Below are 22,754 nucleotides of genomic sequence, written 5' to 3' on the forward strand. Positions count from 1 at the left end.
TACCAAAACAGAGATAATCAAGTCCAGCAAATTGTATGATATAAGAGATATATATTGTGCATAAATGGCATTGTCAGTCTCTTTTTCAAATTGGTTACAAACTAGAATTCTAAATTGTTAACCACACATTAAAAAAAAACATTCTAAATGCATAAAACATGATACTTAGGACATAATGCCCCCACTTCATGAAGATAAATTTGTGATTGTAAGGTTTTCATTCATAATATCATAATTGTCAATCACAAAATGTGTTTCAGAATTGTTAAATTATTAATACCCGCTAGCATACTTTCTATAATATTGCATATTCACACTATTATAAATTGTCATTTATGTATTTAAGCAACATTGATCTAAATTTTTACAGCAATTAATTATAAATACCTGTTGGCGTAATCCCTATAATATTGCATGACCTTTGAATGGTGCATGTAATTTGGAGCTTCTTTTGGAAGTGGAAAATCTGAAAATGACATTAATTCTTTGCTTGTATTGATAAAAGTTGAGCGATATACGGTTGCTCCTTCTTTCGTGTCTTCTTCAAATCTCCATAGACCTTTGAAAAGATGAATTAAACCTATTTAGCCATGTGTGGTGCAGCAAGATATTTTATTCTATGCGGGAGATAGGTCCTTGTCAAGGATCTGGGATACAGGCCAGGCCTATTATTCCAACACCCATGAAGCATAACCAAGTCTTTCAAGCGACCAGTGTGACAATGTCCTGGACTCCATTCACAACATAGTTCCAGCAGGAGCAATATATTAAATAATGGGTGTTTTTATACACACACCGCTTTACATTTATGATATTAGTTTTATACAATTTAATTGCACATATTTGGGAGTAAGTAGCCAAGGTCAAACTTTTAATAAAAACATTATTTCTTATACGGCAAAATTGTAAACAGGACATAAAATGGTCTCGCCCCCCAAACAATACGGGAATAGATTTTAATAATCTGTATAAATAGTCCAGGTAAACATAGTAAAAAACTGTATATGTGAGTAGTTAAACAGTTAAAAACCTATATGAACAGTTTGGGTACACATTGTAAAAGCTAAATTGGTAATACTGCACCTATTAAAATGAACAACATGGCATACAAGGACTAAGCACATAAATATTCCTAATCAGCCTATGAATTTAAACAAGCAATTTTTATCACCTCCAATGTCATGACTTTTTTCGAAGCACACGGGAACTAAATCTTCGTCCAAGCAACATTTGATGGCAGTCAAACCACTGGCCCCAGCACCAATAACAGCAACTCTTTTTTTACTCATATTTGGCACAACCTAACTATTTCTTTACTATATGAAAAATCAAAAATTAATAAATTACGTTATACAGTCCGATAAACATTAGAAAAGGGTTAAATTATTAAATCATAATAGTTCTGTGTTTAAAAAGCATTTTACTCATAGCAAGCACTAACTAAATGTAGAATATGAAGAATTAAATGGTATTAAATTATACAGATAAAAAATGACATGAGGATTGAATAAGTTATACGGTCAGATAAATAATAGAAAAAGAAACATTATTAATTTAAAATAACTTTTGCATCTGAAAATTACTACAGCACTAAAAGGTTTACAAAATTTAAAAAAAAATATACAGTTGAAAAATTGAACAATGAACAATTATATCATACAATGCGTTAAATAATAAAAAAGAACCAATTATACATTTTATGTTACTTTAAAAGGCACTACTGCGTTAAAAGATTTACAAAAATTATACCATTTAAAAATCATAGATGCATAGTAAGAACAATACAGCTTAATACAGATAATAAAATAAGATGGAAATTATGAGAATAAACACAATGAAGCCGATGGGTAGACCACTTTCTTTCTGTTGCTGCTTGCTGGTCAGAGGATATCTTACTCTATCTTTGAGGGTTAGTATCATGTGACGCGCTTCTTGCCATTTCCCAACACCATGTAGACGGTATTGGTACGGTGTGCAGGGACCAAACAAAACCTGGTGTTTAATTCATTTAACGTTATCTCAACTAAGCTAATTATGGTGATGAATGAATCAATAAATATATAAATTATTTATCCTTATGTGGCAGGCTGCGACAGTCGTTATAACACGGCTGTTTTGTTTCAAACGCTTAGGGTCTCCACAAGTAACTTTGTGGGTAATTATTTTTTGTGAATAGATTTTTTACAAATTTTGCAATGTATGGCTGACAGTTTTGACAACAAGGGATCGCTGGATTAGAGCAATTTCCGCTAAGTTTCTTACCCAGAACCCATACACCAAAAATAGTAGCAACGAGGAATCGTAAACTGGTACTGAAGTTGACCATTATTTCACAACTCAAGGATACTATAGCTTTTTAAGACACAAATAAAAAAGAATTAAAAAACAAGTTTTTGTCGACTAAAAAGCCCAATCAGTAGATTCTATATTAATATGCAGACCAATAGTTAATACCTTGACGAAGAGTTTAGGGTCAGCTAGGAGTTTGATAAAGTTTGGTTTGACTTGGATTTGGCTTGCTATGTCATCCATGTAAACCACGTAGTTCACCTGCATAAGACCTGGTGATTATTTAAAGCGACGCAAGCAGGGGTATTTCGGGAGTCGCATACCCCAGCTTTTTAAAAATGTAAACAAATTTTTGTAAATTGAATTATTCTGTATGTTTGTTTTTTTTAAATTAAAACTCTACTTTTTTTCTGGCTACCTGATTATATAAATGAAACATACAGTAACCAACAAATGCATATAATACACGGTAACTTATAAATAGGCACAGGGTGTGTACAACAGAACACCTGTGTTATAACAACTTGTCGTTACCCAGTGGCAAATATATAAATATAATAAATTCTTTTGGCATATTTTGACATTTTAATGTTGTATTTAATTTCACTATCACCTTTATAGGCCTGGGTGTGACTTTAACTATTGAGATAATAGGCCAAACATGGCTAAAACCCAGGTATCCTAGTGTGGTCATAGTATTGAATAAAAATCATAGTATACAATAAAATCCCATAGCATAACATTAAAATCCAAATTGTCATCCATATATAAAAAAATATTTAAAAATTTTCCTCTAAAAAAATCACACACAAATTTACAAATATGTGTGTTTGAAACATTATAAATAAGTTACATTCAATCATTCATTAGTATGTGTACTGCATACAATCAAGTTGATCAACACAGTCATTAGAGTAAAAAAAAATAGGATTAATAAATTTGCCAGAAAATCTCTATATAGATATACATATTAAAAATAACCAGAAAACCTGTATTGTGTGCCTGGGTGATTCATAATACAGTTCAGACATCTTGGATATTTGTTGATCAATGCTATTTTCTCGCTCTTTAACGTTTGGTAATACATTCAGTCCTACACGTAGTCACGTTAAATATTAACGAAAAATAAATAAATAAAAAAGAAATAATATTGGGATAAATACCCTTAAACATCCTTACAGTCATCTTTGAAACTCAAATATTTATTTATGTATAAAGTATCTAGTTAACTATTAAGGAAAAATATTAAATAAAGTAGAAATTGTCTTAGAAAATATAAACATTTTAAACTCGTATGGTGTATATTGCATCTCAGATATAAAGAAAAAAATTACATAAATAATATATATATATATATATATATATATGATACACAGTTTAATATTAACAACAAATAGATAAAGAAAGTAGAACTATAAAATATATAAAAAAACAATTACCTTTAAACACCATTAGTCTACATTGTATTTCAGAAAAAAAAAATATATAAATAAAATATATATACTTTATATAATTATATATATACATGAAATAAACAGTTTATTACTAATGACAAATAAATAAAAGTGGAAATTATGTTCAAATACCTTTAAACACCCTAAGAGCCCATCTGCATTGGATCTCAGATATAGGGTTGATCGCACCCAGTGGTTGAATTCCACCAATAAATGCAAGCGTATTGTTTTCCACTGTAGATGGCCACATATGTTTGTACAATCTACATCTGTTGTTCTCAACCTTTTAAATATTTTTCACTGATTATTTTGAATTCAAAAGTATAACATGATTTGTTTAAATCTTCAGATTTTTTTGTGATTTAGTCAGATTAATTTTAAGGTCAAAATTATTAACTTTTACAAAGGTACATTTTACACATATGTATATAAAATATATGTACTAAAATCATCTCAAAATTCACATCTCGTTTACAAAGTGCAACAAAGTTACAAATGTACCTTTCATACAGTTGCTAGCGTAAGCAGAGACAGTTAAACCTGAAATCCCCCGAACCAATAAAAAAAAAAAAAAAAATTAAAGACAAACATAACTATTGCAAAAGAAAAATATAACGTAGTTTCTATAACTTTACATGTTCATAAAATACAATTAAAAATTTACCTTCAGAATTGACTCTGACAGAAATGGATAATTAAACCTGTAACCAGTAGCAAATATAACGACATCAATATCCTCTGTTCGCCCATCTTCAAACACAGCTTGAGTTTTATTAAACTTTGTCACGTTTTTAACCACAATAATCCTCCCACATAATATACAGTTGGGTATTTCATCATTTACTGTTGGATGCTGCAAAGGAATTTAAAGTAAAGAATGAAATTAAATCCTTTGTTACTTCTGCTCAAGGCATAATGTAAATTATTTTTTTTGTCTTCTGGTATAAAAAAAAACATTAATTTGATTTCATCGGACAAAACACATTTATTTAATATTTTTTTCCTGAAAAAAAAATTTATACCATATTTTATCTGACAAAAAAACATTAATTTTATTCCATATTTTCTCCAATAAAATATAACTTTGTTCCATATTCCATATTTCATTTTACAAGAATTAATAAGACTTTATGAAGATATACTGCAATAAACACACATACACTCATACAAACCCATTACCTGACCATTGAACCTATGTTTAGGTTTCAGTCCGTACATTTCATGATCAAAACGAGCATTCACTTGTTTCTCAGCAATATAGTTTACAAATCTTGATGGTAGATAGTTAGCAGCTAACATTGTAGCTCTGGAATAAGTGGCAATATTCAATAATCGATATTTGATAGAATATAAAAGAGAATAAGTTTTAATTTAAAAAAATTAACATAATTTTCATTTTTTTATAGGACATAGAAAATCAATAATTTAACATAAATTTTATTTATCTCTTCAAACACAGTAGCGATCAAATTGAAATAAAAGATCAAATTAATAAAACATAGGAAGTACATAAGCAACAACGACAGTCGTTAAAAACAAGAAATTAAAAGTCTTAGAGGAAAAGTGTGAGGTAAAAACGTAGTTTCTAAACCCAGAAATGCATGACTGTTTGAGCAAAAGTGTGACTGCTAAATTCACAATAGTGTGGCTGATAGTATAAAAGTGTGGCTAATGGTGTAAAAGTGGGGCTGATAGTGTAAAAATGTGGCTGCTAAATCTACAAATGTGAGGCTGCAAAAAACAGAACTGAACAAACCTTGTAGTTACATTAACATCCAGTGGCATCCCATTGTCTGAGACTCTGTTTAATACCCAACAACCACGACGAGTGCTCAGGAACAACTAAAGTTGAAAACTTAATACATAAATATTCTGGTATTTTTGCTACCAGGTATGTAATATTGACTTTTGGCTAAAATAAATAGTTTAAACAAAATGTTTGCTTTTTTCAGCTACCCTTCACGATTAATAGTAGGTGGAATATGCAGTAGCTTGTTTAAAATTAGTATTCTCTCGTCAACCCTGAAATTTGGTAAGCCCTGATTTAACTCACCTGTTTTGCATGTCGACTTATCTCAACAGCGAGATCCCCCCCAGAGTTCCCCACCCCAATAACCAGCACTCGTTTGCCATCAAAACGATGAGGTTTCCTGTATTCGTGGCTGTGGAAGTATTCGCCACCAAAACTTTCAATTCCTTTAACAGATAATAATGCTTAGGTGAAAGAATATAACTTGTTTATATTTATAATTTACATAGTAAGGGCAATAAATGTTGTAAATATACTAAATAACATGGGTGTTCTGTTTTAAACACCTCATGCGCCCTACGAGTTACTACGTATGTAACTTTGAGGGGGTTATTTGGGAATTTAGTGTATGTATGCTAACAATTTATTTAGACAACCCAAAAAGGACCACTGGGTTAGAGCAATTGCAATTACGTGCTTTTCCGAAAGGCGCATATCCTCACAATGGTAGCAGTTTTAAGACTTTAAACCTATACTCACTGGGCTAGAGGCAAGCTTGCCAAACACTGTACACGGTAGGGTTCATGACTATTTTTCAATTTCGTAATTTATAAAAAAAAAAAATTATTTCTTAAAATTTATAAATATATATAAATTTTAAGAAATTTATATATATATATATATATATATATATATATATATACTTTTATTTTCTTTTTTTTAATTTAAAAAACTAACCAGGAAATGCATCAAGAGGATAATATGGCTGTGCATGGTGGCCAATACAAACAAGAACTGCATCAAATATTCTCTCTTTCTCTTCTTTAGTCTTTTCATCACATGTTTTAATAACCCTAAACGAATATAAAAACAAACCACAAGTATATTATAAAGTAAAAACACAAGTATATTATTACACAAGTGGCCAACTATGTTTTATACACTATGTGGTTTAAACACCGTGTGTTTTATACACCATGAGTTTTATACACCTTATGCTCACAAGTTAAAAGGGTGGAATTTTTTGGGTATTGTTTCTTTGTTATTTTTCTGTTTGACTAAAAAGTTTGGGCCCTAATATGTGGCCATTGGGTTGGATCAATAACTACTTATTGCCTAATGAATAACACCTTAAATAGAATAGTAATGCTTATTTACCATTGCCCATTTTCCATGGGTTCACAAGATACAACTGAAGTGTTAAATGTGATATGCTTCAAAAGGTTAAACCTATAAACATGTATGAGTTAATATTTGTAAAAGTTAAATTAAAACTTGGTATTCATGTAGCTGGTGACATAGATTGGAAAACAAATGGGGTCTTTAACAATTTCCAAACAGACTTTTAATGATCAATATTTCTAAATTTCGGCATAAAAAATGCAAAAGTTTGTCAATAAATGTAGTGATATAGCTACAACATTAATAAAACTGAACAGTTAAATTTAAAATTGGCAAGTAAGAGATTAAAAAATAAATATTCAATATATTGTAACCACCTTTCAGCATAACTTCTGAAGTATTCCATTATCTTTACATTATGCATGTAATTTGGATATTCTTTTGGTATGGGAAAATCAGAGTAACACATCATTTCTTTGCTGGTGTTGATGACTGTTGAATTGTAAACACATGCGCCGTCTTTTGCATTATCTTCATATCTCCATAAACCTGAAAAAAAACATTCCCCAATATTTACTTTTAGGCAATTTGATGTGTGTATCATATAGGACTAAATATAATGTGTCCATATAGAAATAACGAAACTAAGTTTTACAAATTATTACTTAAGATGAAACATCGGAAATACACTGCATTTTATACCGGATAAGCGGCTAAAAGATTAAACGTTTTCCAATTTGGAAGTTCTTGTCTTTAGACACAAATTTATTCTAAGATTAACCTTAGTCAAAATGTTTCACATTTTAGTTTCAGCAATAGTTCTTGCTGTTTTATTGTTTTAATCAAAAAAATCTACGCTATCATCACAGGAAAGATAAACTATTCGATATTAATATTATATCCTCTCAAACCTCCAATGTCATTGCTCTTTTCAAAGCAAGTTGGTTCCAACCCTTCATCATTGCAACATTTGATTGCTGTCAGCCCACTTGCTCCAGCACCGATGATACAAACTTTCTTCGGAGGTTTCATATTCACGTAGCCTACGGTAGAACACAAACTAAAGTCTACCTATACATAAACAAATATTTTTTTTTGAAAAGGATTTTAGAAATTACTGCTTAACGCAAAACGTCCATAACTAGAAAATTAATATCCTTTAGTCTATATACATTAATACCTATACCCTATTTGTATAACAGATCACTAGGATCATGCAGTAAGTAATCTGTTCTCTCTATCGGCAGACTAGCAGCGATTCAATTTTTACATTTATTATTTACACATTCTTGTTTGCACCTTGTGGGTATTCCCCTAAACCGATCGTTACATTATAGCAATAACAGGGGACCAAGGAAATCTTTCTTCAACATTTCGTTGGAGCAATTAAATTGTATTTCCGCGCACTGATTATAAAGTTTAGAATTAATAAATCAAAACATTTTAAATAGTGTAACATAGGTGTTTTAATTCTACAACTTAATGCACAATCTGAACACCATTCGATGCAGCAAATACGCCAACAATAACGTCGATCCTAGAACGAGTAACTTCTAATGTGGCACGCTACTGGTCAAGGTTTCGTATTTACAAACTAAAGAAAGCATATACATGTCTTGAATACTAGATTCTTTCGGCAAACAAAAGTGCAAAAGAATATATGTAGGCCTATACGAATTTAATTTACGCGTAAGTTCCTATACTAAAAATAACTCCTATAGTACCGAGTAAACAACACATTGATTAAAGTATAGTATTACACCGAGTAATTTGTATTTTAAAGTATAGTAGCGTGGAGGAGATGGGACACCTCTTTATTCTATTTTCTCATCCTATTTGTTGTTAAACAAAGAACATTCAAAGAATTATAAAACCGTTACTTAAATATTATGTTTTAAAGGTGTCCCGTCTTTACCCACCCTACTTTATTTACAACAAAACGAAGCAGTACTCAGAATGCTATTCAAATATTTGTGCTCTGCGAATTTATTTTTTGGGTGGTTGTTCGTCGTCAGTAGGTACGGGCTGTGTGTATGCTGCCGCTTCTGCAAGTTTTCCTTTTGCTTCCGCCGTTTTCTGTTTGTATTTGCTTTCGAAGAAGCCACACTGTATGTACAGGAAAGTAAGTTAGGGGTTATGAAAGGCTGAACATATATGACTTTTCGCTTTCGACCAAAAAAGGTTGTATTTAATTTAATTGCTTTGTTATCTGAATTATATGCCCACGGCCTGTTACTGGATATATTACTACGGGGTAAGATGGATAGGCTACCGTTATTTACAAATAACCTAATCGTGTTTAAATTTAAACAAACAGCAACGGTCTATGGAAGTCGCGGAACTACAGATATATAGTTCTTTGAATGTTCATTATTTACTACTAAACAAGACGAGAACAATGGATAAAAACGTACCCATATTTTTTCCTTTCTATACATACTTTACATACCTTCCATAAAGTAAGGACAGCTAACAACAAGAGGACGAACCCTCCGACTGCACTGGCGATAAACGGCCATAATCCCAAGGGAGATAATTCTTTAACAGCTTCCGGGGCTGTAAAAGCTGATACGCGTGTGATTACCTGTAACATATTAAACGATTAGGTGTGAATCAATGTAACTTGCTATATCCGCGCGTAGTCGGAAAACGACAGTGGTTATAACTTGGGTGTTCTCTTTCATATATAGGCTACCGCATGGGCCAGTGTCTATTCGTATCTGTTTAAGATTAAGTTTAAAGTCGATTAGTGTTTTTGTTGAATCTAAAAAAAACAGTTGTTAAAACACGCCTACTGATACAACAGAAAAAGAAATATCGTTTTGCATAAATAAACGCATGACCGTTGCACCCTACAAACAATACAATGTAAAAAAACATTTTTAGTTAGGCTAATATAAAGTTCTAATCAGAAGATAAGTGTTGGTAAAGGTGTTTATTGTTACCTTAGATTCGGCCAACTGTAATGGGTGTAACGGTGGCCTCACACTGAGAGAAATTGAACTAAATACTGACGAGTCAAGTTTACGCTGCAAAGATAACATAAATTTGCTTTAAAAATGTTAGTTTTTCAAAAAATGAAATGTAGTAGGGTATAGGGTAGGACGGGTTTTTGTTCTATTTTCTCGTCCCATTTGGTAGAAAACAAAGAATATTTACACAATTACATAAGTGTGGCCCCACGACTCTAAAATAGCGTTGTTAATTGTTAAAAACAGCATGTTAGAAAAACATGGGTGTTAGGTGCTAACAGTATTCCATCTTACCCTATAGTAATACAGTAGGGTGGAAAAATATGAAACATTTTTTCATTCTATTTCCCATTTGGTAGAAAACAAAGAATATTCACATAATTATATAACCGTAGACCCGCGACTCTAGAAGAGCGTTGTTAATTGTTAAAAACACGATAAGGAAACATGGAATTTAAGTGCTAACATTATGCCATCTTACCCCAGAGTAATATACATTAATTTTGGTAATATGTTTTACATATTAGGTCAAAGTGTACCTGAGGTAGACTTGGTATCCATAGTTTAAATTTGGCAACTAGATTAATCCTTTGAAACGACTTCAAATCTTCCACGGTACAACGTATCTCTTCGCAAATAGTATCCTTACAATCCTATATAAAAAGGTAAATATTTTTTTCCATTATATTCGCATTGTGTGAAGTCCTAAATCGGGGAACGTCATAAAATCTAAGATTTCTGCCAGATTTGGCCGATCACATTAATATTTTGTACCTAGCAAGCGAAGTTTAAGAAGTAGGTCATTTCTAATTTAAGTTGTGGACCATACAATTACTCAAACGATTAAAATGTCATGACCAACACTTTTTATTTTGATTTTCTGCCTTTTACTGAACATCTATATAGTAAGGTGGGGCAATATGGAACACCTTTTCAATACACTTTTTCGTCCCATTCGATAGTAAATAAAGAACATTCAAAAAAATATAAAACTGTATCCTCACTGTACGACTCCTTTAGACCGATGTGAATTGTTTAAACACGATTAGGATATTTGGGTATTATATATGTTAGAGGTGTCCCGTCTTCCTCTACCCTACTTTAAATTTATAACATGATGTAGCATCTAGCCTACACACCCCGTAGGTTTTGATGTTTTCTGCTTCGTTCTCTTCTGGTAGGAAGTTTAAAGTAACGTTCGCCTTGTTACTCGTGTTAGTATTGTATGGTAGCTGCAGAGAGTTTACTTTGCCCATGACGTTACAACTACATGACGCATCCGACTGTAAAGTAAAATTTTTCAATAATTTAGAACATTCTGCAATGCAGAGTCGATGTGTAGCAGTATGGTTAGCGCGCATGCCTTGAACCTATTAGAGGTTAGGATCAATTTCCCGCTGCAACTATTGTGAACGTATGTCCTTGAGAAAAGACATCTCACTGCGATTGCCTTAACCCAGCAATAATTTCTAATGAGTTGATAATAACATGTTAGCGGGCACTGGGTGTATAAAACAGAACACCCTTGGTATAACGACTGTGTTAAGTTACATTCATTCATGTATTTAAGTAGCAACACTAACCGTGCACTGGAACTCGTACAGATACAACAAAGGTAAACCCCCGGCAGTTCTTCCCGGCCATTTAAATACCAACGTCGCAATTGGTATTCGTATAGCGCGAATGTTTTCCACCTGTTTATCCAAATTTAGAAAATTTGTTATTATGCAAAACTTGAAACAATCCAAATAGTGTTCCACATATAGGCCTACAGTACTGTGGGGTAATATGGGATACCTTTGACACCTAAAGCCCATTTCCTAACAGTGTTTTAAACAATTACCAACGCTCTACCCCGCCAGCACCTTACTATATATATCATATATATTACGTACCGAATACATGTGCTTTATATCTGTTTCTCGACCGCCTAAAACCGGATCTGTCAAACTGGTTGTGAAATTTTGTCCGAGGGTTCGGTTGTAAAATAATGAGTTTGGTTGAGATGTTCTAAAAATAAAGAAATGTTTATAATTTTTTTAAAACCTTTTTCATTTTTCATAATCTACTTTAATATGGTGGGTGGGGTAGATATAGGCTACCCCTTTTTGGGTTCTTTAAATAAGTGCCCTGAATGATTGAATAAATAAATGTAACTTGCCCCATCTTCCCGTGGTCGGAAAACGAGTCGTTAAAAAACTGGTGTTCTGTTCATACAACTCGTGCCCGCTAACGAGTTACCAAGTATGTAACTTTTGGGGTGTGTTTTATGTATGGTTGACCAATTAGAGTTTAAATCTAAATTTTAGACTAACGTATAAGTGATTACTGGGTTGGAACAATTGTAGTACAGTCATGTACAGCAACCTATAAAGTAACGATAAGCAATAGTCTTGGTTTTATATTATTACGTATATTGTTACAATCATTCTTACCCTTGACTGGATGCATCAACTTTATACAGTAACGGCCTGGAAAAAGTTTGAACCCGTTCCGCTGAATTTGTTATACCGCTGAAACACAATGATTATTAGAAACTGTTTTTAGCTGGAAAACTGAAAATAAGTTACCCTGTCAAGATTCCTCCTACAAGCAATTGCTCATCCGTTGCATTTCGTGCCAATTCAGCAAGAGGGTAGTCAAGGATAAATCTACACTATAATAAAAAAATGTGTTTCAGTTGGAATTAAAAAGCATTCCCTATTTTTTTAGATTTTACAAAAAAGAAAGAAAATTGTTAAATAAACATTAAACATAGTAGGTTGGGGTGATGAAAAATGTTTTTATTCACTTTCATCTTTCATCATCTCTTTCATTTTTCACTGATTTACAATAAAATTGTTTTTTTCACCTGATCTCCTGGTTGCAAGAGGTTTGGAATTCCAGATGAACTTCCCTGATATTGAAGTTTAACAGCATACGATGAGTCGGCGCTGCTTCGTGCTGCAGGGACCATACATTCAGTTGGTGGCTGCGTAAACATAACGCGACAAAGTTAGGTAAAGGAGCATACCAACCAAATTATTCTATCCATATACAAATTTTTTTATTTGTTAGTAAAGGTCCCTTTCACTGCCTCGTAATAAATGACTCTATGCGTTCTCTTCTACCAAAATGAGTTTTTGACATAAAAAAACGAAATATCCCAAAGAATCACACTTATGGAGTAACATTATACAACTCATGAGCTGGCACGAGGTGTATGAAACGAAACACCTATGTTATAACTATACTGTCTTTACCCCACCACGAGGATAAATAGGTATTTTCATTCGTACAATTAATAACGCCCGCAATAGTTTGTACCTTGAGCAGTTGTAACGTTGCATCCGCAGTAAGTGTAGCAGTGTATGTTGGCTCTGGTCCTCTGTTCAAAACAGTTGCATTGATTGTTAACATCCCGTTAAGGTCTTCCAGTATCAAAGGTTCAGAAGATGACTCGATTCTGTATAAGGAGTCTAATTAGCCACAACTATAATAATAGTTTTTATTCTGCTTTATCGGCCCATTTGGTAAAAAAGGAAGGATGTTTACAAAATTATATATCCGTGTTATTACGGCACTAAAATAGGTTTGGTAATTGATAAAACACGATTAGGAAATATGGGATAGTACAAGATAACGGTATATCCATCTTACCCCACAAAATCATATAGAAACTTTCATAAAAGTCGTATAGCCTACGATGCCGCGATATTATAATTTACAACACGTTCTATACTTGATTTAAGTAGATCAGGCCTACAGATGAATTTATATTAGTTATTAAAATTAAAAAGATAAACATAGTGTTTGTTCGGTACTTAAATATGAACATCATCGAAAAACAATTCTATTCTATCGGAGTGAGGTCTTACGGCGAGGCAGGCCCAGGAACCTCGGATTTATAGGCCAGATTTCAAATCAATTCCTCACGATAGAACATATAAGTTATTCATAATTTGCGAAAAACAAGGAACTTACGAGTACGAATATTTTAATTCCAAACGACTGTTGCAGTTTCCGTTTGTTCCAATTGTACAACCCGTTTCTAACTTGCAAGTAGCATATACAACAGGTGAAACTAGTGGACTTAACACAGGAGACACGATAATGCTCTTATGGGAGGCGGGGAAGTCGTAAGAAGCTTTCAGGGCGATGGGGAAATCGGTTTGTTGGGAAAACGTGTCGGGTGAAAGCGATGCTACCTGCGGAGATGCATGAAAGGGTTATAAGAAGACTACTAAATAGTAGTGTGGGGAACGATGGGACACCTCATTCTTTTCACGTCCCATCAGGTAGTTAAGAAGGAATATTTACAGAATTATATAACCGTAGCTGCTTTTATATAACCATAGTATGCTGAAGTGTCACTTCAGTATATACTATGATATACCCGTAATCCCGTGACTAAAAGAGTATTGGTTTTACACAGAAATGGCTATTTACCAGTCTGTAGGTTATATATTGGCATACGGGTGTCAGGTCCTATATGTATACGATGCCATAAGTTTGGAATTTGACCTTGATTGGGCCAATTCCGTAGAAAGGAATTATTTCTGTATGAGTAAGTCGAAAACCGTATTTGGTATATTGCTCTGTATTGCTTAGGCCCCTTTGACGGAATAAATAAGTTTCAGTGCATATTGTACAAAACTTACATTTACTTGAACATCAAACGTAGAACATGATTCGTTGTGTGTCAGTTTGTGCAAAAATATTCTTTCCGAGGACGAATCTTCCATAAAAATAAGTCGATTCCTTGTTGTTTCGACTGTCCCAGAATCGAGATTCAGTTTCACCTCCAATGCTAGAAAGTAAAGTAACATTACAGCAGAGTGAATGCGCATTCTTCACGATAATACGCATTCTTCACGCACGTTTGTCGAAAATCTTTGTTTAAAGTTTAAACCATATGTGTTTTAACTGTAATGTTTATTTGTATGAATGAATGAATGAAACTTATTTATTTTACAAGATACATATTTACGCCCGCAATGGTCGCAGCGACGAGCTTAGAACCAGCCACCTCTGGGTTAGAGGCAGGCGCTGCCACGACGCTATTATTAGTTCGTTTTAAATGTTTCTATAACCATGAGTGTTTTACTCGTTTATTTTCATTTGTATTCTTATTTTAATTGAGTTTTTTTATAACCATATAGGTTGCAGTTGTTTTGCTTACTTGAATAGTTTCTTCCCAGAGGTCTACCATCAGCAAATGAGCCGTTTAAACAAACTCGAACTTTAGCACAAGGTACTGACGTATTTCTTGCACATTTGATGACGTCAAGAACCCGGGGTTCCACCTCCAATCGTGACGTCACCAACACTACAGGTCGAGAGTAAAGCACGACTACTACGTCACTAGCGGGTGACGCAATGATGACGTCAGAGTACCCGTTCCCGTCGACATCGGTACTAACGTTATACGATCTCCCCATTATACTTAAGCCAAACTGTACAAGCGATAATGAAACCGACTTGCCGAGAATTCTCTGAAACATAGAAGGGAATATATGCATATGTTGTCTCCTCGTCTCGCCGTATAAATGACATACAAAACGTCGGTGCTTTAAGATTACAAACACAAACGGCAGAGATAGATCTCTTTTGTAATTAGCACGATGGGACAAGCTGGTAGGCCTACATGTTTTTTGGTAATCAACGAAGAACTTTAAAAAATGTTATTACCGTAGCCTTAGGACGTTAAAACGGCATTGTTAAATGTTTAATCAAAGGATTGGGAAATAGGGGGATTTTTTGTGCCAGGTATCCCATGTCACCCCACATAGTTTTTTTTTTGTGCCAGGTATCTCATGTTACCCCACAGTTAAGTTTAATAAAACAAATTAAAGCAAAATTGTTAAACAAACTTTTATACTTGATGTAAGTTGTTTTCCAATCCCTCACTTGACGAGAAATAAATATAAACAGCGCCACTGCCGGTAGAGGAGCTTTCTTCCATCGGAGCACCTACAGCTATGTCGTCATAACCGTTATTATCTACGTCACCAACTACAGCAACAGACATCCCAAATCGAGCTCCATTTGCGTTCGAACCACGGAGAACAACGGGTGTAAACGTCTCACTCAATGCCTGATATAAAAATGGGCATAATTGTATTCTGTGCGAAAAATAATGGTATCAAACTTATTTGTCCTCTGTTTTATATATCTCGTGAACGCTGCGCCGCGACTTCAAGGAGCTATGATCATTCTACCTCATATTTTCTCTTCGGCCGCAGGGTAGATTTACATCACTAGTACAATACGAAAGTTTTGTAAGGTGTTGAAAATTTACCCAAAATCTTGGGCCAGGAATAGTTGAGTTGTTCATAAAAACAAAGGCACGACCCTGATCGTATCCTCTCTTATCGTTGTACAAAGGAGCAGAGACGACCAAATCGTCCAATCCATCGTTATTGAGATCTACTGTACACAAGGAGTGACCGAAGTATGAACCAATTTGCCGGTGAAGACGAGGGGTTAGGAAAATAAAGTCAGATTTGTTCAAAGGTAAAGAAGAGGCTGCTTCATAAATTAGAACCTGTAATGAATAAATGAATGCATGAATGGTGAATATAACTTGTTTTACTCGTGCCCAAGGTAAAACGCGACAGTCGTTATATAACATAGATGTTCTCTTTCAAAAACCTGATGATTTGTACAATATATCTAGCACGGTAATGTTCCATCTTGCCTCACACTACTATACTGTAGTTATGGAGTATGTAGACTAAATTAAACTATAGCGCGGTTAAGACTACAAAGAATGCACAACAAATGATGAGATAGACTTACCGCACCACTAGAGTTATATCTTGGCGCCCCACTCACAACATATTCTGTGTTATTACTACCGAAGAAGTTGCCACTTGTAACCGAATATCCTAAACAAATCTATTAATCAATACACTAAATAATGTCTAAGCCAAGTTAAATGAATGTTTCTTATATATTCTTACATACGGTGGGTAACGACGAACTTATAACACGGGTAATCTATTTCATACACATCGTGCTCGTTTACGAGTTACCACGTATGTAACTTTATTGGTAATTATTTTTGGGTTCGTATTTTGTAATTTATGACAATTTAAACAACCCATAAGGAACCACTAGGTTTGACTAAAATTACCTATATATGAATCTTCCAAGTTACAACTAGAATTGCTTGTGTTGTTACATAATTCCACAGTTGAGTTTAGTACATTGGTGTAATTGAGAGAGACTTTCTCCGCATTAGCAAAGTAGTCAGCCACCGATCCTGTTCGATCAAATGATCCAACTGCACCAATATACATGTTGTTGTTCTGTAGTAAAAAAAAAAAACGAATCTTGTATGTTTATTTTTATTTGTGTTTATTCATTTTATTAAATATGAATTTTATGAAGAAATCGATCGCCTGGTAAGGTATATAGGGCATAGGCCAATGCAAATGTGGCAACTCTTGGCTAAATCTATATTTCCTAGCGTGCCTTGCAGTATAGAAACTACCTCGTATATACGAAAGATCAAAAGTATATACGAAAGATCAAACTATATATACTTGACCACGAAATTCGCCCAGTTTAATATAGCACAAAAAGCAATGTATCAAGAACAAGCTGTATCTATATTGAGTTGTCGCCTCATACATATGTTAAAATATCACTAAATATATTTCCCTCACCTTTGATATATGGGCCGAACTTCCAAGTTGGCATTCGTATAATAAGTTCGTCGTGTTGCTAATAACCCCTAAACATAGAAAAACACATTTGACCTGTTCTGTAAAACAAATGTAAACATAGAATACCAAGACATTTACCAAAAAAAGTAAAAAAAAATATTTGTACACCACATTTGTGCTGTAAGAATTATCAAATGCCATTAAAATTTTCAACTTTTTTGTTTAGATATTAACCTTCTCGTGACTGGGTTGAAGTGTCTGTTATAAAAGATCTCACGCTTTCCACTACTTCTCCAAGTCGATTGAAGTTTGTTGCGTAAAACACTCGAGTTTGGTTGCCAGCTATGTTCAGCAATTGAGCATAAGAACTCCCACCGACGCCCACTGCAACCGTTACCACCCCTTGTGCTCTGTGAATAATATAGGAACGGAAGTAAATTATTACCCAAAACAATATTTTTTTGTTTTTTTATCGACAAGCCGTGGTTTTCGCTTTTGTAAACTCTCCCGTTCCTCGTTATCGTTACCAAAATAACGAAAAAAATATTCAATTTAGTTTATATAGGGATAATAAGCCTACTTTGGCCAAATCCGTATTAGTTCCCATGTCGTGTAACTTACATCAGTATACTGTATGTATGTAATGCTGCGGGATCTCACCCGAGTAAAATAGAAAAAATTACTTTGCATATGCAATATGTCTACTTCAACCAAACATAACATAATTTTATACAGCTCTTCGGAAACGATCGCGAAGATCATATTATTTAAACAACGAAGAGAAGGCAACAGCAAAACAACAATTGTAAAACTTGATATGGACAACATAAGTGTGGGAAAGATTGTTAGTTAGAAAAGCGTAGCTGTTAAACTTAATGTAAATACCATTATTAATCCTAACGTATCTCGTTACGGGCCCCAAAATAAAATACTTATACAAAAAATAATATTATGCTAATTGGTATAATACGTGCTCACCCATTAGAGCATTGTTCTCTTGTAAATAAAATACCTTGCTCTTTGAGCAGCCGGAGATATAGCGTTGGGATAGGAGCTGTAACCGTCGGTCATAAGAATCATTTGCTTTTGTATTCCGGTCCTTCCGTTTCTGTTAAACTCCCTCAGTGTTTCGTCGATTGCTGGCGCAATATTTGTTCCCCCATAATTTCTACCATTGCTCAGAGCGATAATTCGTGCTGAGAATGGGAACAGTTAATATGAATGAATGTGAACTTGCCATGTTCGCGCGGACGGAAAACGACTGTCGTTATAATAAAGGCACGGATGTTTTCTGTTTCATAGACCTCTCGTGACCGAGCAAACGATTGTCGCTTTGCTATTAATTTCAATTTCGTATTGGCTTTGTTAACTTAATACGGCCGTTGTCGTTGTAATCGGAGGATAAACAACAAAATAATGTATTATAGGAATCGTTACCTTGTAGATTGGAGAATTCAAAAGCACCCAGAGCTATCCTTGTTCCTGCCCAACTATGGAAAGCCACAACACCGACATGGACGTTGCCTTTATCCACGTCTTCTCTGTAACATTGCAATATTTATATTTCGGAGCCAAAATGCGTGTACGCTTTTATGACAATGCATATGCACAAGCTTGGCACAGTGGTTAGCGCACCTGCCTTTAACTCAGATATCACCAAACGAAAATCGATGCTGTTAACATTGTCTGCGTGTGTATACTTGGGCAAAACACTTAAAGACCAATGGATATCAACGGTTTGTCTATAAATTTTACGCGGCGAAATTACATATGTGGTAAAGCGGACAAGAAGAATATGAAAAAAAACACCCTTGTTTAAAAACTACCGTTGATCTAAATAGGCGACATTCATCCAAAATTAATTTATTGCGGCTTGTGCGGGGAAATCAGTGTTTTTGGAGAGAAAGCAACTATGAGGTGTTTAAAACACTGGTGTTTGATAACGACTATATCGTTGCCCGCCTCACGTAAATAGATATAAGTTGCATTTATTTATTCAATCTCTTATTCACATTGAAATTTACAGGGGGCTGATATTGCTCACCTAAACGACGTGAGAAGTTCCACCACCCATCTTAAGGCCTGCTTGTACGAGGACAACGAAACGCTCCCAGATTCATCCAGTACAAAAATAATATCAACAATATTCAGAAATTCGCTAACACACACTGTGAAATACATAAAAAATTTAGAGTTTAAAAAAGGATAGTAGGGTGGGTAAAATAGAATCTGTTTTTTTTCCTCGTCCTCTTTAGTAGCAAACAGAGTATATTTACAGAATTATATAACCGTAGCCCCGAAATCCGAAATAGCGTTGTTAATTGTTCAAAATACGATGAGACAATATAGATTTTGGGTGCTAACGATATCTTATACCAAAAGTACTATATCAATAGAGTTTTAAAATAAGTAATCAATCAACGAAATGCATACCGACTGTGGATTATTTGATTTATATGAACATAGTAAGATATAAATATGGTATTCCGAAATAAAAAGGATTGCTTTTACTTGTTGTACACGGAGATTCAACTTGAACAAGCTTTCGAGTACTCCCTGTGTTAGTTGTGTAACAAGCTCCAATCAGTCGCTCCTGCAAGACTGACTTGTCACAGTTGAGAGTACGCTGGCTACTGCAAGCCTAAAATACACGATTGGTTAGTTTTTAAATAGTAAATTTGTTCAATATAGCATAGTACTGTGGGGTAAGATGGGAAATATCGTTAGCACCTAAAACCTACATTTCCTAATACTGTTTGAAATAATAAACAACCTTTTTTTAGAATCGTAAAAATGCGGGTATTTAATTTTGTAAATATTCTTTGATTACCACCTATTGGGACAAAAAAGTGAATTAAAATGTCCCTTAATATCCTACCCTACTATATGCTATATTATGTAAATACCAGTAACTTGTCCCCGTTTTGCGCAAGACTTAAGGAAATTCCAAAAGAGTCTTCTTCACCTAAAATTGAAATAAATTTGGGTAAAAGAAAATTATAAATATATGCATAACAGAATTATGAAATATCGAAAGACCTACCCCATGTCACACGGACACAGTAACATATAATGTACGACCATGGGTATACATATATTGACGTAAAAAGTTAGAATATTTTTTAGTATACTAACCCGATAGCAGCTTTTCCGAACAAAGAACATCCGTGTTCTGCGTTCCATTAAACGAGCAACTAAACACAGCACCGCTTCTTCTGTCCTTTGTAAGAAGATTCTGATCATAATACGGAGCTCCGACGAATAACTCCAAACGTTTCCCAACCCTGTTCACAAGCAAAGTTATATGGGAAAAGACGTGCCTGTTCACAAGCAAAGTAGGGTGGGGAAAGACGTGACAACTTTTCATTCTATTTATCGTTCCATTTGGTAGTATGCAAAGAACATTCAAAGAAAACAATAATAAAACTGTATCCTTATGAATACCATAGTCAGTTGTTATTTGTTTAAAGATGTCCCGTCTTCACTCACCCTACTATTAAATAAACTCACAAAGCTAATCACTTTGTATACAAAACTGTATAACCTACCCGTTTTTCAAAGCCATCGTAGTTCCAAAACGGTAATTGGGTGACATCGTAAGCGGCTTTACGGGCTGTAGTTTTCGAAACTCTCTCGTTTCTATATTAGAGCCATAAGAACAAAGTATCACGCTTAAAAAGACAAAAATTGAGTGGAATCTCAATTTGAAACCCATTGCGCAGGTAAACGATTACAGAATGCTTTACTGCATACTTGCAAACTCATTTGTATTTCTTTGCAGCAATATTCAAATTTGGTTCCCCATCATTTGAATTGCAAATCGGAGAGGTTTTCATCCGGTTTGGGTATATATATGTAAAGTTTGTTTATACTAGCAGTTGTTTGGTGTTATTCCATTATGTCGTTTATCTTTTTTTTGTTTATTGGAAAATACTGCTGCAAAATTTGTGCTTCTAAAAACAAGAGAGCTGAGCTCTAATAAATGGGCACGTTATAGTAAAATATTATATGGAGCAGAAAAGGTAATAATAAGTAAAGCTGCACAGACAAGTCACACATATAACACACAACTCGTACTTAAAAACCTTAAACGCCAAACCGTGTATCCTTTATCGGCGTTTTTTTTTTTGTAAAACAAACGTTACATTTACGCCACGGGATTCCATTTAAACAATATAGTATTGTGGGTAAGATGGAATACCGTTAGCACAAAAACTCCAAATTTTCTATTCGTGTTTTAAAAAAAATAAAATCGCTCAACACATTTAAAATAACAACGAGTTGTGAGGATATGGTTATATGATACTGTAAATATATCTTTGTTTACTACGAAATGGGACGAGAAAGGAGAATAAAGATTGCATAGATCATCTTACCGTAGCCTAATATAATTGTTACAGACTTAATGCTCTTAAATTTACCAAAAAAACTTTAATTGTAAATAAATATATAATATACAATACCTTGCGCTTTTCTTTAGCAGCTTTTTTCGCTGACTTTTCTGCAACATAATAATCATTAAACTGTACTGCTTACATATTATTATTATTATTATTATGTGGAGTGGGGTGGGACACCTTTTGTGGATGGGACACCTTTTCATTCTATTTTCGAGAGGACACCTTTTCATTCTATTTTCGCGTCCCATTTGGTAGTGATTAAAGAACATTCAAAGAATTATAAAACTGTATTCTCACGACTCCCATATATACCATTGTTAATTGTTTAAAAAACGATCCGAATATTTGGATGTTATGTGCTAAAGGTGTCCCGCCTTCCCCCACCCTACTATATATATATGTCCTAATTACATTCATTCTTCCTTTATACGTCATTGGTTCGCTTGGTCCTCTGTGATGTCACAGACTATGATATTGTGGAAAAATAGAAACAAATATTCCATGTTAATACAAAAGTTTGTAACGGAAGAATGAACTTACGAAGTGGGTTTTTCTGTTGCGTCATCGACACTTTGTGACGTCACATCATCAAGGTTTCTACAAAAGAACTTATTTACGTAATAATGCAGTTTATAATTTATACTTTACCAATTGTTTAACCTTCTTGCTTCGCGCTCATAGCGCAAATATATTTAGAATATACAAGATAAAACGCACATGGGGCCCCATGAAAAAAAAACGTCGCGTGTTTTTCAGCTATGACGTAACCAAACGAATGACGTAACATTTGCGCGAGCGGTTGATGGCGAAGTTTAACGATTGTGTCGGTTTGTGATGTAAAAGACGCAGCGATTGTGAACCGAGAAATTGCGTGTGAGGTCGAATAACTTTATAAA

The 22,754-nt window shown here is 34.0% G+C and overlaps 3 protein-coding genes across 6 annotated transcripts in view; all 3 read right to left on the reverse strand.

The window, feature by feature from the left end:
• LOC104266025 (dimethylaniline monooxygenase [N-oxide-forming] 5-like) overlaps nt 1-1,306 on the reverse strand; it is a 6,984-nt gene extending 5,678 nt beyond the window's left edge. The window contains exons 1-4 of the mRNA XM_026835926.1: nt 1,172-1,306; nt 388-559; nt 334-356; nt 54-116 (exon numbers count right to left, since the gene is read on the reverse strand). Of these exons, the coding sequence (XP_026691727.1) occupies nt 54-116; nt 334-356; nt 388-559; nt 1,172-1,289 (376 nt within the window). The 5' untranslated portion in view covers nt 1,290-1,306. The remainder of the gene's footprint in view (nt 1-53; nt 117-333; nt 357-387; nt 560-1,171) is intronic.
• Nucleotides 1,307-1,321: 15 nt separating this feature from the next.
• LOC100176878 (dimethylaniline monooxygenase [N-oxide-forming] 5-like) lies at nt 1,322-7,899 on the reverse strand. Its single transcript, XM_026835925.1, has 12 exons — nt 7,746-7,899; nt 7,212-7,383; nt 6,871-6,942; nt 6,451-6,566; nt 5,797-5,939; nt 5,500-5,585; nt 4,923-5,049; nt 4,408-4,596; nt 3,876-4,026; nt 3,279-3,382; nt 2,455-2,550; nt 1,322-1,992 (listed from the first exon to the last, which is right to left on the reverse strand). Exons 1-12 carry the CDS (start codon nt 7,864-7,866, stop codon nt 1,789-1,791), a joined length of 1,581 nt encoding a protein of 526 aa, XP_026691726.1. The 5' UTR covers nt 7,867-7,899; the 3' UTR covers nt 1,322-1,788.
• An 841-nt stretch (nt 7,900-8,740) lies between these two features.
• LOC100187098 (integrin alpha-11-like) overlaps nt 8,741-22,754 on the reverse strand; it is a 15,080-nt gene continuing 1,066 nt past the window's right edge. Inside the window, exons 1-30 of one of the 4 annotated variants that reach the window (XM_026835924.1) lie at nt 22,399-22,745; nt 22,270-22,324; nt 21,922-21,959; nt 21,007-21,097; nt 20,594-20,742; nt 20,365-20,423; nt 19,970-20,099; nt 19,503-19,626; nt 18,896-18,999; nt 18,471-18,654; nt 17,693-17,868; nt 17,459-17,526; nt 16,924-17,098; nt 16,587-16,675; nt 16,087-16,332; nt 15,667-15,882; nt 14,968-15,280; nt 14,447-14,595; nt 13,770-13,993; nt 13,113-13,251; nt 12,658-12,777; nt 12,377-12,462; nt 12,242-12,319; nt 11,702-11,816; nt 11,390-11,500; nt 10,946-11,089; nt 10,346-10,459; nt 9,780-9,863; nt 9,284-9,418; nt 8,741-8,940 (exon numbers count right to left, since the gene is read on the reverse strand). In XM_026835924.1, the coding sequence (XP_026691725.1) occupies nt 8,821-8,940; nt 9,284-9,418; nt 9,780-9,863; nt 10,346-10,459; nt 10,946-11,089; nt 11,390-11,500; nt 11,702-11,816; nt 12,242-12,319; nt 12,377-12,462; nt 12,658-12,777; nt 13,113-13,251; nt 13,770-13,993; nt 14,447-14,595; nt 14,968-15,280; nt 15,667-15,882; nt 16,087-16,332; nt 16,587-16,675; nt 16,924-17,098; nt 17,459-17,526; nt 17,693-17,868; nt 18,471-18,654; nt 18,896-18,999; nt 19,503-19,626; nt 19,970-20,099; nt 20,365-20,423; nt 20,594-20,742; nt 21,007-21,053 (3,699 nt within the window). In that variant the 5' untranslated portion in view covers nt 21,054-21,097; nt 21,922-21,959; nt 22,270-22,324; nt 22,399-22,745 and the 3' untranslated portion in view covers nt 8,741-8,820. Of the gene's footprint in view, nt 8,941-9,283; nt 9,419-9,779; nt 9,864-10,345; nt 10,460-10,945; nt 11,090-11,389; nt 11,501-11,701; nt 11,817-12,241; nt 12,320-12,376; nt 12,463-12,657; nt 12,778-13,112; nt 13,252-13,769; nt 13,994-14,446; nt 14,596-14,967; nt 15,281-15,666; nt 15,883-16,086; nt 16,333-16,586; nt 16,676-16,923; nt 17,099-17,458; nt 17,527-17,692; nt 17,869-18,470; nt 18,655-18,895; nt 19,000-19,502; nt 19,627-19,969; nt 20,100-20,364; nt 20,424-20,593; nt 20,743-21,006; nt 21,098-21,921; nt 21,960-22,269; nt 22,325-22,398; nt 22,746-22,754 lie in introns of those variants that run through there. The other 3 variants (XM_026835922.1, XM_026835923.1, XM_026835921.1) reach the window with 3 other exon arrangements.

This window comes from Ciona intestinalis, chromosome 9 (genome assembly GCF_000224145.3).
Source record: "Ciona intestinalis chromosome 9, KH, whole genome shotgun sequence".
Taxonomy (NCBI): Eukaryota; Metazoa; Chordata; class Ascidiacea; order Phlebobranchia; family Cionidae; genus Ciona; species Ciona intestinalis.